Source organism: Oryzias latipes, chromosome 13, assembly GCF_053564925.1.
Source record: "Oryzias latipes strain Hd-rR chromosome 13, Olatipes_Hd-rR_3.1".
NCBI lineage: Eukaryota > Metazoa > Chordata > Actinopteri > Beloniformes > Adrianichthyidae > Oryzias > Oryzias latipes.
Window position 1 is genome coordinate 31734472 of NC_136249.1, and position 18068 is coordinate 31752539.

Here is an 18068-nt window from a genome sequence, read left to right on the forward strand (position 1 = left end):
ATTTATGTGTCTTGGAATTTGTTGGACGGAGAAAACTGATTTGCTGAGGAAGGCAAAAATAAAAAGAAAGAAGAACAATGTGTCTTGGAATTTAGAATATTTAAATAAATATAATAGTTTCTCAAAGTATATTTTCCCAAAAGAACAAAGTTAAGAAAATTGTGGTTATAAATTTAAGTTAAGACATTTTTGAGTGGACTCAATCTTTAAGGGGAAAAGCACGTTAAAGTAGGGCTGTAGGCTTTGGGGCTTTTATTTAGGACTTTTATTTAGTCAAACCGGTCGTTTCCGGTGTTTGTAATCTTCTTTGGGGTGACTCCCCCCTCTCGCAGCGAACCGAGGTTGCCGTTGTGGTGCCGCGCCCCCTCCTTTGTAAACGTCACTTCCTGTTTATGTCTTAAGAGAAAGGAAACATTAAATTATCCCATAAGTTCTTTTCCTATTCTTTTTTTGTTTGCGTGTAATATTTCATTGTTGTTGTATTTCATATATTTCTGCACTTTTGCTTTTTTGGATTTGTAGAATTAATAGTTTTTTGATTTTTTTGTTATTTGTATTTTTATCTTTTTTATATTAATTATTATAATTTGAGTTTTTAATGATCTTATTTGTTTATTTATAAGTTTTTGGGTTTGTTTTGTGTGTGTGGCTTAAATCTTTCAGGTTTATCCAGCATCATAGTTGCAGATTTAACTTTTGTACATTTGCCTGTAACCCTTGTGCTATCTTGTGGGTCTTGTGTGTTCTATTGCTAAGACGGCTATAATATTAAATTGCCATGTAATTTATCATTTATAGAAACAACAATATGTGAACGTTTGCCAATTTTCTTTTTTTTTGTGCTTTAATTATGTACAGCTGAACAAATAAGGTTTTCTGTTGCTTTTACAAGCTTACATTACTACAGTATGGTTAGAAATGGACAGAAAAGGTTGAGAATACGGCTTATTTAATTATAAGGTTTCTTTTTATTAATCTGGTAGGTGAAACAATCCCTCTCTCCCACACACACATAATTCAAAACAGTTTCAGAATAATTATACACCCTCAGACCTCTTATTTACCAGTTGTCCAATTGAGGTCATTGTCTTTCCAACTGGTAAATAAGAGGTTCTCTCAGACAAAGGAAGTTCAGAACCAAACAGTCTTTCAAAGCACATATTTTCAATTAAAAAAATACATATGTATGTATATATATATATATATATATATATATATATATATATATATATATATATATATACACATATGTATGTGTATATATATATATATATATATATATATATATATATATATATATATATATATATATATATATATATATATATATATATGCATACATACATACATATATGTATATATATATATATATATATATATATATATATATATATATATATATATATATATATGCATACATACATACATATATGTATATATGTATACGAATGAGTAAAATGTTCATTCTCATAATACTCATCATTCTCAATGATAGCAATAGTCCAGGATACTGTTTTTTAATCCTTAAGAATTCCTGCCTGATGTGATTATTTTCCTGCTCTAACATCTGATTCAATCCTTTCTTCTGCACAGACCTGACAATAAGAAACCCGGATTTGAATCTGGGATGTTGGAGCACATAATAATTAAAACAGTGGTTACTGTCTGACCAGAGTTTGGAAACATCTAGCAAGCATCTGGAATAAAATAAACTCCACAGAATTAAACCAGACGGTTGTGTTTCTGAGTGCCTACAGAAGTCTGTTAATGACAGTTTTTTAAGCAGATGTTTGTGCAGATAAATAAATGAAATATGCAAAGCAGAGGCCCCTTAGGACCAGACTGGAGGGCCCGGTCCTGAGCCACATGCAAAACACCCGCGGACATCACCAGTAAAAAAAAGTATTTTTTTTAAAACATCTTCATGTTTCCACACGTTTGAACAGCTTTAGCATAGATTCACTTTTTTTTTCAAACTAATTTAAAGCGAAATAAAAAAAAAACCTTCACACTGAACTTAATATAAATATTTTATTTTAATTCTACTGTTCAACTCACTTATGCTCAACATGTGGGAGGAACCCCCCCCCCCACTTAATGACATCTGATGTATGGAATTACATATTAATTACCATAACTTTAAACTTTTACAAGTTTTTTTTACAATTTATGAATATATTGAATAGTTTGTGGATTTGTTTTTTTATCTACAATTTAAAAAAAATGTGAATTTCCTTCCTTTTTTTCAAACTTTATTTGTTTTATGCAGAAATTGTATAAAATCTTCATAAAATCATTGAAATAAAGGTACTTTTGCACAATATTTTTCTATGAAATAAAAGAGCTGAAAACAAAACAAAAACAACAACAAAAAGATACACACAAAACTGCACCAACCCTCTCTTGTAAAGCTTTCGAAAATATAATAGGTTTCAACAATTGTAACTTAACACATGCCCAGATTTCTCAGAAGAGTAGATTAAAATAAGCAAAAAGTAATCACATCCATGGGATAAAATCAGGCAAAGGGGAGCCCCCAGAACAAGTGATTTAGTCTGGAAAAGAATAGAATTGTACTTGCTGTGTCGTTTGGAATAATGGACGCCACTTTTGTTCAAATTTATCAGAGGAACCATTCAATGTCATTCTTGTCTTTTCCAACTTGAGGAAGTAGAACATCCTTGAGCCACTGCGAAGATGATGGGGATTGTGGTGATTTCCACTTTAACAGAATTGATCTCCTAGCAAGAAGAGTCATAAAGGCGAAGGAGTCCCTTTGAAATTTTGATAGGGAAAAATTCCAACTAAGCCACTCAGAGGGTTTGGGCTCACGTTCCTGTCAATAATCCTGTCAATGTGATATCACTGAAAAAACTTCAGTCCAATAGAGAATTTCCTTCCTTTTTTAAAGGTTAAAAATGTATTGTATGATTAAAAATTTTTGGACTTTTACTTAAAAAGGACAATTGAGGAAACCTAATTGTAGATTTAAATTTGCTCAGTTTAAAAAAAACACATTTTTTCTGATTAAATGTGTGTTAATCCCATTCTCCAATAGCAATAAGAGACTGCTCCAAAAATGGATTATATCAGGCAGTAATTGTTTTTTTATCTTCTGATGAAGCAATCGATTTGGTCCTGAACCCAAGTGGGGTTTTTCAGACATGCAGTTGCTATGACAACAGAACCCGCATCAACGTCTTGAGGGCAGCTCAGAAACAGAAGCAGTGGACTCCAGCAGTCCCAAAAACTGCTCTGTGGTCTGAAAGCGGAGACAACGTGGAGGAAAAAACCGTCAGCTCACCGAGAGCACAGAGCATGTTTACCACCTGACAGTGGCGCCACCAGGAGGTGGTTAGGGGGGCTGACACATGGCCACCCCACTGGCCACTAGAGACTGTTGTAGCATCAGTTATGCATTAAAATTTCCCGTTTTGCTTAGCAGCCATTGTTCCCGCCGGCCTCATCCACATCTTTAACATTATAAATGAGATGTGTTCAGCTAGCAACATCTTTACTTTCTGATTATTTTATTTTTGCATTGAATGGATGCGAGATACATGAGAATTATAAGCTTTTATTTTGGTGAGCAAACCACAGAATAAAAGCTTTAGACAGCCGTTGCTTCAGATTAAGTCGACCAACCGACATGCATGAAAGTGTCTTCATCCAGGTCAAAATGAAGGCAAAGGCTCCATAGCAACCGCACTTTAGATTTAGTAACCCTTGTGCTATCCTAGGCACTTTACCATTGGGAGTTGGGTCATCTAGACCCACTAGACTAGACAGTGCTCTGAACCTTTTTTCTTCAATGATTTGTGATCTTCACTGGTGTCCATGGATTACATGAAATCTTTCCACCTTTATCCACCTTTGTCATGGTAGGGAGAACACGTCAATGTAAGGGTGGGGTCATCTAAGATAGCACAAGGGATAAACATATCTGGCAAATGTTTTTCTCTGCTGAAAACTACACTTTTAAGTTTTCCTTAGGAACCAGATTTTTGGTCGTCACATCAACATCAACAGGCTTAAACTAAGATCAGTGTGGTGCAACCAGGTGCTGTTTGAGAGTTATTTAGGTTTATTTGTTGGTAGGTTACCATGGGAAAACCATTGAATGTAAACATTTTTAATAACTTTTATTGGTCAGCAAAAATATTATTTATAGTGTTTCCTTTTTAAACACACGGTGGCGCCACCACAAAGGAAAAATCTGGTTTCTTTCAAGAGAATTCATCATCTTCCCGCCGTGAGGAATCTGTGTAACAGCATTTATTATTGCCTGCAGATGTTCGGCAGCTCTACTGACCTGAATTTTGCATGGTTGCTATGGTGACATTCTCCCTAGGAATCATTATGAGACTTTCCTTTTAGTTCTTTTGTGTGGTTAAAAAAAAGTGTGTGCACAATTGTTTAAATAAAGTTTTCAAACAAATCGACATCTGGTTCACCCTTCTGCTGTCCTAGGCACTTTAACATTGGGAGTTGGGTCATCTAGACCCACTAGACAGTGCTCTGAACCTTTTTTCTTCAATGATTTGTGATGTTCACTGGTGTCCATGGATTATATGAAACCTTTCCACCTTTGTTATGGTAGGGAGAACTCGTCAAAGTAAGGGTGGGGTCATAGGATAGCACAAGGGCTAAAGTGGGGGTGAACCCAGATCTACAACTGCTGGATCCAGTCAGACAGGAAGACAGACACGTCACTTTTGGCAGATCAGGTTGGACTGCGAATTTATTTTATGTGCAAATTCTTGCAAGAGGCAAGTCAGGTGCAACAGGAAATCAAGACACATAAATAAGATGCTACAGCAGAACAGGACTGTGTTTGTGAACTACTCTGGAATGTGTAAGAGTGTTTGTTGGTGCTCCGCCTCTTCAGGGGGGGGGGTCGATCCCCGACACGCTGACAGACCATCACGCCGAATGAAAACATCTTCCCGCTCCTTAAAGCAGCAGACACTCGTGTTATAGCAGTTATGTACAATAGAAGCATCTTCATATAATCTTCATGTTCGCTGCTGCAAAGTTCTTCTGTTCGTCTATTTATAGAGGATTTTCATCATTTACAGTATAAATTACTACAGTCTTGTGATAAAATAAATAACTTAAATACAGTGGCCGCGGCTTTTGCGAGGTGTGGTGGTGGTGGGGGTGTTTGGGGGCGCTTTGTTCCTTCAGAGGGCGCAGACTTACTGCAGGGAGGGAGGGGGGGGGGGTCTGTGGCGAGGAGGGAAACTCTAACCGAGAAACGTTTTTTAAGGTCAAACGAAAGAAAAGACAAATATTTACTAAAAACTTGACATTTTTAAAAGACCCACTCCGATGAAAAACGTGTTTTTAAACTTTTTTGTTGCATTTTAACGCCGGATATATATATATATATATATATATATATATATATATATATATATATATATATATATATATATATATATATATATAAAGAAAATTAAGCTTATAATAGCATATCTGAGTATAAGGAGCAGACTATTTTTAAACATTTGCACTTTAATGAATTAAAAGGGAAGCTATACGTGAAGTTGGACCTGGTTTAACTAGCAACTTAAGTTAAATGGCCGCATTTTTTTGTGCGTAGAGGCCGAAGAAGTCCTAGAAATGTGCAAATCTAAGCGTGAACGTGAAAGTTTGGAAAGTCGAAACTGGAAAAGTGCTTTTACATGGATTTTTTTAATTGAAAGTGAACCCTTGAACAGGCGTTGCCGATGCTTTAAGTCTTAGGTGATGGGAAGGGGGAGGCGTATGAGGTTCCATTTGTGCCAAAAATATCAAAATGTGTTTTTGCGTCTACTGTTATGTCTTTGGTCCATTGTCTATGTCCACTGATCGTGTTTTTGCGTCCACTGTCTATGCTTTGGGCTCATTGTCTATGTCTATTGAACGAGTTCATTTTACATTGGTTCATGTCTATGTATTACTAAGCAATATCTTCTGCATGCCCATGATTCTTTGATTATTACTTTGTATTAACTTTGTGATGTATATGCTTGCTTTATCCTTAAACTTTATCTTTGTCATTGTCCTTATCCCATGTCGTCTAACTACGGCGTCAGGAAGATCCTTAGCAACCGTTGCTAGTGTCGTTTGCTACGTCGTCTCGCCATGTCGTCAGGAAGATCCTTAGCAACCGTTGCTAGTGTCGTCTGCTACGTCGTTTCACGTGTCGTCAGGAAGATCCTTAGCAACCGTTGCTAGTGTCGTTTGCTACGTTCTTTCACCATGTCGTGTCCTTAGATCTTGCTGTATTTCAAATTTTGCAAAGGTCGTCAGAGAAGTCTTTTGTACGGTCGATAAATTGTTTCCCGTATTATCACGGAACAAAACACTTTAAAAAAAAAAAAACCTTTATTGACAATCCTGCAAACGCGCACTGCCAGAAAGGGGGGGGGGGTGCAGCGTACAACGGTTTCACGTTCCCGTTTAAAGTTATTTAGAGTATGGCTTTAATTTAATCTTGTGATGAAACTATTATTTCAAATTATTTTGAAAAATGACTGATCTTTATAAAATATGTTGTTACAAATCTGATGGATAAACGAGGATCAGACGGGCTAATAAGAGCCTTATGTGGTCCCGAGTGCGCCATCTCATGGTCACATAAATAGATTAAAAAGAAAAGCTCAAAAACCAGTCAGTTTTCGACTGTTATATTCATAATTAGTGACTCGACCCACTAAAATTTGAGAAGGTAACTCATCAAAGATATTTTAAAGGCCTCCTTGCAAGGCCCCCGTAAATCGTTCAGCGGCAAAAAAATAAATATTGCCATGGACTAATGACTTGAGGGTTTATTTCTGAACAAATACATTAAATCAACACCAATGTGTTTGTAATTTTATTATTAATAAATCAACCACGTTTTTCATGATCAGAACACAGCACATTCATAAATAGTCTTCGTAAAATGTTCATAATTATTATGTGTCATTCTCCGCGTTAAATAGAAGTAGTTCGCCTCCAGATCAGGTGGTGGCGGTAATGCGCCACTTTGTTTTCGTTTCAAGCGTTGTATGCAAGCCCCCCCCCCCCCCCTTTCTGGCAATACGCGTTTGAGGGAATATCAAAATAAAGTTCATCTTAAAAACGTGTTGTCATGGTTAACCCTGACGTCTGCTTTGATAAACATTTCTTTTTCGTTCCGTGGTAGTAAAGGAAAAAATTTACCGGCCTTACAAAGGACTTTTCTGACGACTTTGGCAAAATTTGAAAAACGAGAACATCTAACGACAAAACACGGGGAAACGTCGTAGCTAACGACAGCAGCAAACACCCTAGCTAACGACAGTAGCTAACGACAATAGCTATCGACAGTAGCTATCGACAGTAGCTATCGACAGTAGCAACGGTTGCTAAGTCCTGACGACAAAGTGGGACGACCAAAGACATAGACAGTGGACACAAAAACAGATTTTTGGCACAAATGGAACCTCATAGAGGCGGGGTTGCTTTGTGCCAACATCTATGTTCCTATTGATTGTATGTTCACTTTATAATTACCGGTACGAAGCCCATCGAGATGATTGTTTTTGTGAATTTGGGCAAGACAAATAAAATTGAATTGAACTCCTGCCGCTAAGCAGAAACTATGTCCTAGAAAACGTCAAAGGTTTTTCCTGTTTTTGGTGTAAAAAATGGCATAATCGTTTTTTAAAAGACCACTGGGAACGCCTTTTGAAAAAAGATTAAAAAATGATCGGAGTGGAAGTTTAAAATAAATAAATAAAGCAAATACGTTTCTTGGTTAAGTTTATGCTTCAGGAAAAGTTTCCCTCTTCGGCTTCACAGAAAGCAGAGTCACACCGCAGGTTTAATTCTGCCCAGGAAGGGTGGGGGGGGTTCCTCCGTGGGAACTTTTGTAGGAGACTGCATCAGTCAGGAAAGTCCATGATGAAGGAGGTGTGTGTGTGTGTGTGTGTGTGTGTGGGGGGGGGGGGGGGTAAATCGGTGCAAATGTTCTCCTCCAGCTATACCACGGTGCCGCTCGGGGAGTTCCCATTCTGTGCTGTCAAGTTCTGAGACAAAAGAAACCAGAAATTAACACAAACAGATCCTCACAAAACCATCAACAGTATTTTGGGAGCTCAGAGATTTGTGGATGAAATCCTTGGATTCTCATCAGACAGAAAGATGATGGAATCACAGCAACTGTCTTTTATTCTATTTCTTATCTCTTTTAACTTTTTTAAATGTATGTTAAACTAGAACTTTCATTGTTGATTTAAAAAATTCTTTATGTTCACTTGTTGATTAACTAAAGTGGATTCAGATACAAACAACAAATGACCTGACCTGTGTGTTTCCTCTGGTGATCTTATTTAATTTTTAAAGCTCACCTGTGGAGGAACTCTGGCAACTCTAAAAACAAACGTTCACTTTTTGTGACATTTTACACTTTCTATTGGTTAGTCAAATGGAAATGTCATGCATTGATTGAAATTAGCTCTGAACAGGAACGTATGGAAGCGCATTGCAATCAATAAAATAAATAAATAAACAAATATAATAAAAGGTGGTTGCGGAAATCACAAAAAAATTACTTTCTCGTGTTTTTTTATTTTAAAATCTGTAATTTGAAATAATAACAATAAAAAACCGAAATGAAAACATATAAAAATAAAAATGCTTTGTTTTATTTTTAAATCACACGAGCTGTTTCACGTCCACCCTTAAAAGGTTCTGGCCCACTTTCTGTGGGGAAACGGCTCACATGCTTAACGCAGTCGGACTTTTCTGTAGTGGCAGTTTACCCCCACCAGATGGCGCCAGAGAAAACAGTTTAACAAGTCACTAATAACCCAGATTACTTTTGGACTACTATTAAATCATTTTTTTTCAGTACTGCTTTAAGCATTTGAGGTTCATTAGATGTTCAAAAAATGTGTTCATTTATTTTTATTGTAATAATAAAATCTGTCCAACACAAAAGCCCTTTGCTCAGTTGTTGGACAGGACTATGGAAACGATTGTGTAGCATAATTAAAAATAATAGTCAAAACCAGAAATGCTTTTTCATTTTCAAAATGAAGCTGCATTTTTTGACTCAAGCGCGAAGCTGAGTGCGTGTTTGTCCAACCAGCCAACGTGTAGCATGGCGAAATCTGCTATAGCTGTTGATGGGGCTTCAGCTGTTTTCGTAAAGCAAAATCAGCGCCAAGCTGCAGGAGACGATCTTCTATCTTGTGATTATTATTCAGGGCCTGCTTGCTCATTTTTTTTTTTAATCCGTGCGGTCAGTGCTTTTTTCTCAGCTGCAAGGAGGACCCTAAAGACGGGTTAGCATTAGGCTAATATGTGCCTCAAACATTAGCCATGGAGGTACTTAAAACTCCGAATGGGCAATGAGCATCTCGGATGTAAATATGTGGGAATGACATCAGCCCTTATTTTGTTCTGGACACCACTGGAAACACAAATTCATATGATGGTTTCTCAGATCGTAACAGCGCTTCCGCCTTCGGGAGCTCCGGGTCACGGGGCTTTGCGCTCCACTATGCGAAGGCGGCTGCCGGTCCGAAGAAAAAAAGCTTGTCGGGGGGGGGGATTGGACGAACCACCGTGTCTGTTAGCAGCCGGACACACGGAGATAGCACTGACGTCATCGCCCCGCCTCCCCTCTGGAAGTCGAATTGAATTATTCGACACTATTCGAAGGGTGGATGTGAAAATGAAAATGCAATCCCCTCTTTGCATTTTAATTTTAGTTATGTAAGCAGTTTTTAAGTAGCAATGAAAAATTATTTAAAACATATACATATACACACACACATATATATATATATATTTTTTTTCATGTGAATTTAATGTTGCATTATTCTAAAAAGATAAATGCAGAATGAAATTTAGGTAGATTTTAGAGGGTTACCGATTTTCCCGGCCGGGCCCAGGTGCAGATAAGTCCCTCCTGGCAGGCTGTGATGATGCAGTCGTCCATGAACACCAGGACTGTCAGCCTCTCGTGTGCAATCTTCTTGCAAACTAGGGGCTCCAGGAGCGGCACCTCGTGCATACGCGGGCACAGGGTGGTGCCTAGGACCTTGGCGCCGTCCAGTCGGTTGCACCGCGGCGCCACGTTGATCTTGTCGTTGCTTTTGCTGATGTTGCCCAAGCTGTGGTAGCGCTTGTGCTCCTTCTCCACCCCGCCGCTGCCCCCAGACTTGTCCGACTTGCGCTCCTGAAGGGATAGGGTGGCAAAGCGGCCGATGCTAAACGGCGTGGTGTTCCCACCCCCGCTGCCGCTGCTTCCTCCTCCTCCTCCCCCTCCTCCTCCTCCACCCTCGGGAGCGCCTTGGCTCTTGGAGGCATTTGCAACCGCAGGGTGAGGAAGAGAGTTGGAGCGGGACAAGGAACGTGGGAGCGGGAGGGGAAGCGTGGGTGGGTTGGAGGTGCCAGTGTTGGTGTTAGGAGGATGATGGTGTCCCTCAACACCTCCGCTACCAACCCCAACAGAAGTGCTGTTGACCCCCCCACTCCCAGAGTTGGGCAATGAAGGCCCAAAAGTGTTAGTAAAAGCCCGGGACAGCGGCAGGCGGGGGTACAAAACGTCATCCGTCAGGTCCCACAGACAAAACTGGGTGTCCTGCCCCACCGAGCCGAACCGGTACGTGACTGACGACGAACCGCCACCTTTAGAGCTGTGGCGAGAAAGCCGCGACAGCGTGCTGCTCGTTCGAACCCGGCCAAAGTGCATGGAGTTATTTGGCGCCCCCTGGTGGAGGTCCTCCTCGCTGCCACTGAGCTCCATGGGCTCCTCGTCCTCCAAAGACGTTGTGAAGGGATCGAACGCCACCACATTTACCCAAGATTTGTGGCCGTGGCCCCTTGCGACCACGCGGCTTTCAGCGAACGACCACACGGTCACCAGGTCATCCTCCCCTCCAGTGGCGAGAAATTTCCCGTCTGGACTCCACGACACGCACAGCAGCCCACCAAAGTAGCTCTTCATGACGCCCTGCAGCTCCATAGAGTCAAAGTGAAAGACACGCAGGCACCCGTCCTGGCCCACGCACGCCACGTGGACGCCGTCTGGAGAGAACGCAAACTCGTTCAGGCCTCCCTCGCCCACAGCCCACCGCAACAATGGGTTTCGGGGCGTCTTGGTTTTGCAGGCGTAGACGGCAAAGCCTTCGCCCTGACGGAGCAGAGAGTACTGCGGGGCCGTGGTGCCACACGGGTGGTCCAGGTTGTAGAGATAGAGGTGGCCGCTGGCGTGGGAGGCCAGGAACAGGTTCTCCGACTTGGGGAGCCACTTCAGACACGTCACCTTTGATTTGTCGATCAGTCTCTGGGGGGAAAACAAGGAGACAGGGAGAAGTTTCATAATTTCTTCCTGGGCTCCTCTCAGTCCTTGAAAGAAAAAACAAATACTCGAGCGAGGAGGCGGAACGCAAGTACCAAGAAGTCTTCATGCAGTCCTGCACACAAACACCCTCATCCTTCTAAATTTATAAGCGGCTGATGAGGGGCTAAAGCATCACACACAGCAAGAACCAAAGCAAACATCTCACCTCCTCGTTGAAGAGCTTACTGGTTTCCTTCTTGATGGGGTCGAGATACTGGACCTGCCCGGCCGAGAAACCCACGATGAGCGCCACGCTTTCCGCCGTGGCCGAGTACTGGTTGAAATCGTGACACGTCGGCTGCGTGCCCTTGTAGATTCTCTTATCTATGGGCTTACTGAGATCCACAGCCTGCGGGAGAGCAGCAGGAGAAACAACCGTTTATAAACCTAAACCAAAACCACAGGAGCAAGGACTGAAGAAGACAAACTCTTAGTTTCTCAAAAGACGTAATGAACAAAATCACACAAGTCCATCACTAAAAGTGAGGCAGTATACTTGAAGTTTATTTTTTATATACTAATCGATATGTTATAAACGTAGAAGTTTCTAATTTATTCACAAGAAGTATTTAGTTAGTTTACTTCCTAATCTACATGTACATGCTCTATAGTATGCCTATAATTGCTATATTCCAGAATACTAAATAAACTTCAAGTGTAGTACTTTTTGATAAGGGACAGCAAAGATTATTGTGAATTAAAAGATGTAAGAAAAAGTGAAATCTTGCAACTTTAAAGTCAACATAAGATGAGCGTTTAGGAAGGCAGTCTTGTACGTAGAGCCCGAAAACCTTGTGAAGCATCACGAGAGGGCCGGAAACCCAAAACACACCTTTACCCCGTGGTGTTCACACAGGACAAGCATGGAGGGGCTTCTTCTTCTACCGTTTAATTGCACATGTCCGCCACCTATAGTTAGTGAAGGCTTGGTGTAGGGCTGCACGATATGAGGAAAACCCGGGAATTGCGATGTTAATGATCAATATTGTGATGACTTGCGATGCATAAACAACTAGAAAAACAACCAAAAACATAATTTCCCTTTCACTGCAAGTTTAATTTAAACGAGAGTCAACAAAACATAGATTATACTCCAAATGACCCATGTCTACATAGGAGGTGAGCATCTAACATAAAAGAGCTCCATCCGATTGGTCAAATGCATAAAAGGATTTATTTGATTCGTTGAATCCTTCAAGCTGCCATAAGATTGTTTTAGCACATTTAAGGTGACCATTTACTGCAATTTTCGCTATCTTTTGCGATATGCGCATTGCACAGCTTGATGTCGGGATACAGATAAATGTGCGATTTATTGTGCAGGCCTAGCTTGGTGTGAAATGTCAAAGCGGTGCAAATGTCGCTCCAGGTTTTTTTCTTTCACAGTTCTATTCCGATATATGAAAGACTTAGTGACGTACAATTCCGGCCGTGCACAAGCCAGAATTATGATTGTAGCGACTTCAAAAACAAAGAGTGGCTGAGAGGCTGATGCTGGGTCCGGTTATTGAATGTTGCGCTAAAAAAAAAACCATGAAGCATAACAAAGTTCGCAGTCTGAACTTTTTAATAGTGAAAAAGGTAATTAAATCCACTTATTATATTGTGATCAAAAAGTGAAAAAAGCAAAAAATCAAGAAGAACGCACAAAAGCGAAACAGCAAAAAAGCGATCAACAAAAAATACGACAACCCAGCCCCCCCCCCCTTCTATCTTACATGGGGACAAACCACAGGTGAGTTAAAAGCACCCAATGTCTCCGCCCACAAACATGTGACCCACAAGGTGATTACCGCCAATAATACTAGAATCAAAACACAAACAAAAACAATATTAATTCAACCTAATAAAAACCACACTTAACTCATGGCACCTTCAATGATCAATTTTCAAACAGCTGGCACTTGTGTGAATTTAAAGGAACGTTATGCATACGTCACTACCAAATCAGAGTCCCTACTTGATCAAAGTTTGACCTGGATTGACTTTTAACCAAGTCTTTTATGTATCGGAATAGAGCACCGAGCCTCTTCCAACTGTAGGTAGCGGACATGAGCTGGTAAACAGTAGTAAAAGAAAAAGACGGAGAAGACCCTCCCTGCATGTCCAGTGTGAACACCATGGGCTAAACGTGCAATCAAGAGCGGGTGTCAAAGGCCTGGTGTTTCTATAGCTTTAGATCAGTGTTTTTCAACCTTTTTTGAGCCACGGCACACTTTAACCTTGACAAAAATCCCGCGGCACACCAGCATCCAAAAAAAAAAAAAAAAATAAGCAGAAATTCATGGTCTCTATTGATCGACAGCCCCCCGCAATCTCACGTGCATTTTGTGATAATTGTGGCCAAAAAAGCAGGACGTTGCGGCTGTTTTTTCTAAGAGATGAAATAAAAGTTAAATTAGAAAATTAGAAAAAACTGTTTGTTTGTCCGTTGAGGTTTCTAGACATTTCACGCGCACTCATTGTGCGCTCGGACACTGGCCCTTTAAGCCAATGCATCATGGGAGATGTAGTGTGAAAACTGCCGAAAAAGGGCAGAAAGACTCGCGTCTGTGAGCTTCATTGTTTTGTTCACGGTCTGACACCGGACTCTGTGGAAAGCTACACCGCTAAAGACGAGCTTTAGCTGGTATTTTTGTTGGAAACTTAGAGACTTTATCAGCAGAATTAAGAACAAGGAAGTGAAGACTTTAACCACTTCTGATTGGTCAGACTGCTGACATGTGATTAAGCCTTCAACAATGATTGGCGGAGACAGGTAAAGGGGCGGGACTTTTCCGCAAACCGCTATAGCTGCAGGTAAATACCGTCATTCTTATCAAAATGTCTTTAATAGAATCAAATAAACACAAAGAAAAAGTAATTTTAAGATCTTTTATATTCCTCACTACTCAGTGTTTTATCAGGGCCTGTTTGGATGAACAAAGAGCTGATTTCCTGGAGATGGAAAATGTTTTTAGATCAGTGAATGATTAATGAGGGTAATTTCTCCACGGCACACTTGACCATCTCCCACGGCACACTAGTGTGCCGCGGCACACTGGTTGAAAAACACTGCTTTAGACTCTGAAAAGGCATGTCCAAATCCCGGCCCACAGACTCATAAAAATCAATAATGTTATGTCTACATCACTGTCAATGATTTTTGGATTGCAATTGGATAAATTACGTTGACAACATCCTGTGGCGACTTAACCTTCAGAGCCTTTAGGGCCAAACAAAAAAAACAAATGTATTTATATCTGTGATCAAAACCACAGTAATTCAGGAAAAAGGTAACTTTTTGTGTTAGTTTTCTGTACACATGGTTTAAATATAAAAGTCAACCTTGAGCATTTAGAGGTGAATAATGTGTAATATTTCACAGGAACCAAGATTTTGTGTTTACGAAAGGATTTTTTTTTACCAGACAAACTTATTTATTTCTGGTCTTCATTTATGAAATTCACAGTAATTTAGGTAAAAATGTATTTAGGTGCATTTCTGTTTTATAAATAAAAAAGTATGCCATTGCAATAAAACATTATATAATTTATTTGCATTTAAAAAATGCTGACCCCTCACATATTTTCATGAAATCAGACCCTCTTTGCAAACGGTTTGCTCTGGGGATCTTCAGCTAACAGGTTGAATGTTGCAGTAAACCACAGCGACAAAACAAGAACAGTTCATTTAGAAGGAAGAAAGCACAAAACATCTGCTGCAAACTATGAATACAGCATGAGCCGAAAGAAAATGAATGAAATGCAGCAATGGTTAAAACAGAACTTAATTCAATTGAAGCAGATTTAAACAATTGCTGGCCAAATTCTGTGGCAGAGAATCACAAATGAAAAAATGTAAAAGTAAAAGTTGTAAGTCTGTTATATCAGGAAATCTTCATGAAGTCAGTTTTTGTTGTAATTTGACCTTTACTTTGACCTCATGAATTTAAAGGAAAGTATCTCAAAATGAGCAATTATTAGGTTAAGAATAATTGCAACTCAAAATAATAATTGTGCAATAAATTAATTGCATGACAGTCAGCACTAGGCAAAGCTTTTTGCTGGGTGGGGGCAGCAGCCCCCCTTGGCCCTCTGGTAGCTCTGCCCCTGGTAAAATTCCTTCACAATAAACTTAAAACATGATGGGATTATTTCAGGTTAAACTGATGAAGGTAAAAATCAATTCAAAATCTTATTTTGGCCCAAAATTTAGGATTATTTGAGATTATTTGGAAGTGAAATACGACACCTTAGCTGGAAAATATCTGAGAACATTTGGGCCTTTTCCTGAAAACAAAAAATGCCAAAAATGTGATTTCTTTCCCCCCCGCTGCACTGAACACACAGGAAGGTCTTTGCTGCAGAGGGCACCGCTAAGGTTATCTCAGCGCGTCAATAAAGTGATAAATAATTCACCTTGCAGTGTTCAGACCTGGAGCCGGCAGAGCCGCGTTAACATGCGGCTACATCATGAACCTCCTCCAGCATCACCTCCTTATCCTCCACCGCCAGCACCTCCAGCGGGGCGGCAAGCATGACGGAGCTGAGGCCGGCGGAGGTGCCGCGTTAGCGGGATAGCAGGCTATGCTAAGCCCGGTGTCCGCGGCGGCAGCTTACCTTCTTGATGTTGGTGTAGGTGTAGAAATACAACTCCCTGCCGATGTTGAAGCACACCCGCTCCGACTCCTCGCCCGGGTCTTCGGGCTGCAGCTTCACCATAGAGACCCGGACCGGCGGCAGGAAGCCGGTCGGGGAGTTGTTGGAGGCGGCATTGGAGGAGGCGGACGCCGCGACCGCCGCCGCTGCGGCGACGGCTGCAGCCCCGGGCCCCTGCAAAACGGCGACCCCTCCGCCGGGGATCTGAGCGGTGCCCGCTCCGGGGCCCAGCGTGGCTCCGGCGGACGGCCCCCGCGGCAGCCCGCCCCGCTGCTGCGAATCGGAGAGGGTGAGCAGCTTGTAGAAGCCCTCCCTGGTCCGGAACTGCGATTTAATCTCATTGATATCCTTCAGAGCGCCGCCATCTCCGGCCATTTTCAGAGCAAACGAGCCGCGAAGGAAACAGCGATCGTCGTGACCTGGAAATAATAGCGATTCAAAGTACGGAACAACAGCCGCCGCCGAGCTCTGCTAGGCCGACCAGGACCCCCGGCCCGCCCCGGCGCATCTTACGGTCGCCGCCTGGAGGAGGAACCCGCAGAGGCAGCCTCTCGGAGCCGCGGACAACATCTGCCTTCCTCCGCCGGGGCTCTGCCTCCGATCATCCGGCGGTACGGAGGCGTGATGCTGCGTCTCCTGGTGGGCCGACACTGCACACCCCCACGGTGGTCCGGGGAGGGGGGTACAGAGAGGACATCCGGCCTTGGTCAGGTCGATTTACCCCTTAAAAAACAGCGACACCCAGCAGGAGCAGAGAGCCTTAAAGACACATTCCAGATTAAAAAAACAAAAAACAAACAAAAAAAAACACTTCCTAGATGGAATCCTTTAGGATGAAATGTCCACACTGGAAGAAATGCATTTTTGTTTATCAAATGCTGTTTTTTTTAGGTTTGCCCTCCTAAAAAGAAATGGACAGTCTGTCATCCTAATATTGATTCATTTGAAACGATAGGAAATCAAGAAATTACCTTTAAATAATCTAAACACATTTGTTTTGATTAATTGTAGGTAGTAAGTATGTAAACTGCTATAGTAACCATTCAGAAAGTCACACACAAACCAATTAGACTTTCCAGATCAACCTAATTTGAAGACACCGGTTTGAACTAATCTGCTATCCTATGGGGTCCAGATGACCCGATCCTTACATTGGCATGTGATCCCTAGCATGACAAAGGTGGAGAGGATTTCATGTAATCCATGGACACCAGTGAAGATCACAAATCATCGAAGAAAAAAGGTTTAGCACACTGTCTAGTGGGTCTAGATGACCCCACTCCCAATGTTAAAGTGCCCAGGACAGCACAAGGGTTACATCACCTCTCCACACAATCAGCCAGACTCCAAACTCTCCAACATGGGAAAAACTAGAGCGTTCAACGTGTTTAATGACCCACTTCAATGAAAATTGGGTTTTTAACATGCTTTCCTCATGATGGAGGATATGTATGTATGTATGTATGTATGTATGTATGTATGTATGTATGTATGTATGTATGTATGTATGTATGTATGTATGTATGTATGTATGTATGTATAGATAGATAGATAGATAGATAGATAGATAGATAGATAGATAGATAGATAGATAGATAGATAGATAGATAGATAGATAGATAGAGCTCAATACTAGCAGGAGAGAGCGTAAACAAAGGAATGATGGGAAATAAGCGCGGGCTCACTCATGTAAACGGTCCCGCCCACGAATTTCTAATGATCTCCTGCTGCTCACCGGAAACTATGTCCTCCAAAACAACACAGATTTCTTAAATTTAAATGTTGCCTAAAACAGCCCAATCATAATTAAAAGACCAAGGAAATTGCTTTTACTACAGATCACAAGATGATTGACGTGAATCTTTTATGGGAGAAGATTATAGACCTGCAAAAGACCAGGATGGACTACTAAACCATCGGCAAAAAACTGGAGGTGAAGGAGATGACGGTTAGTAAAGCTTGGCCAAAATACAAGATCATGAGCATCAATCCACCTGTGGGTCTGGGGCTCCAAATAAGACCTCAGCTGTTTGAGTTTCCATGATCGTCAGATCGTCAACACA

General features: G+C 41.1%; 1 protein-coding gene across 1 annotated transcript; it reads right to left on the reverse strand.

Annotated features, from left to right (window-relative positions):
- Positions 1 to 7840: 7840 nt before the first annotated feature.
- Positions 7841 to 16608, reverse strand: zmp:0000000529 (WD repeat-containing protein 20). The gene is made up of 4 exons (XM_011494166.3): positions 15967 to 16608; positions 11532 to 11714; positions 9890 to 11308; positions 7841 to 8039 (listed from the first exon to the last, which is right to left on the reverse strand). Exons 1-4 carry the CDS (start codon positions 16378 to 16380, stop codon positions 7992 to 7994), a joined length of 2064 nt encoding a protein of 687 aa, XP_011492468.2. The 5' UTR covers positions 16381 to 16608; the 3' UTR covers positions 7841 to 7991.
- Positions 16609 to 18068: the final 1460 nt, after the last annotated feature.

Bases quoted from the DNA above. Each gene is read 5' to 3' on its own strand.
- zmp:0000000529 (XM_011494166.3), bottom strand. From the start codon at position 16,380: ATGGCCGGAGATGGCGGCGCTCTGAAGGATATCAATGAGATTAAATCG. The intron at 11,715-15,966 runs GTAAGCTGCCGC...GCTCTCCCGCAG, and splicing joins CCTACACCAACATCAAGAAG to GCTGTGGATCTCAGTAAGCC. The intron at 8,040-9,889 runs GTAACCCTCTAA...CTTTTGTCTCAG, and splicing joins GGGCCCGGCCGGGAAAATCG to AACTTGACAGCACAGAATGG.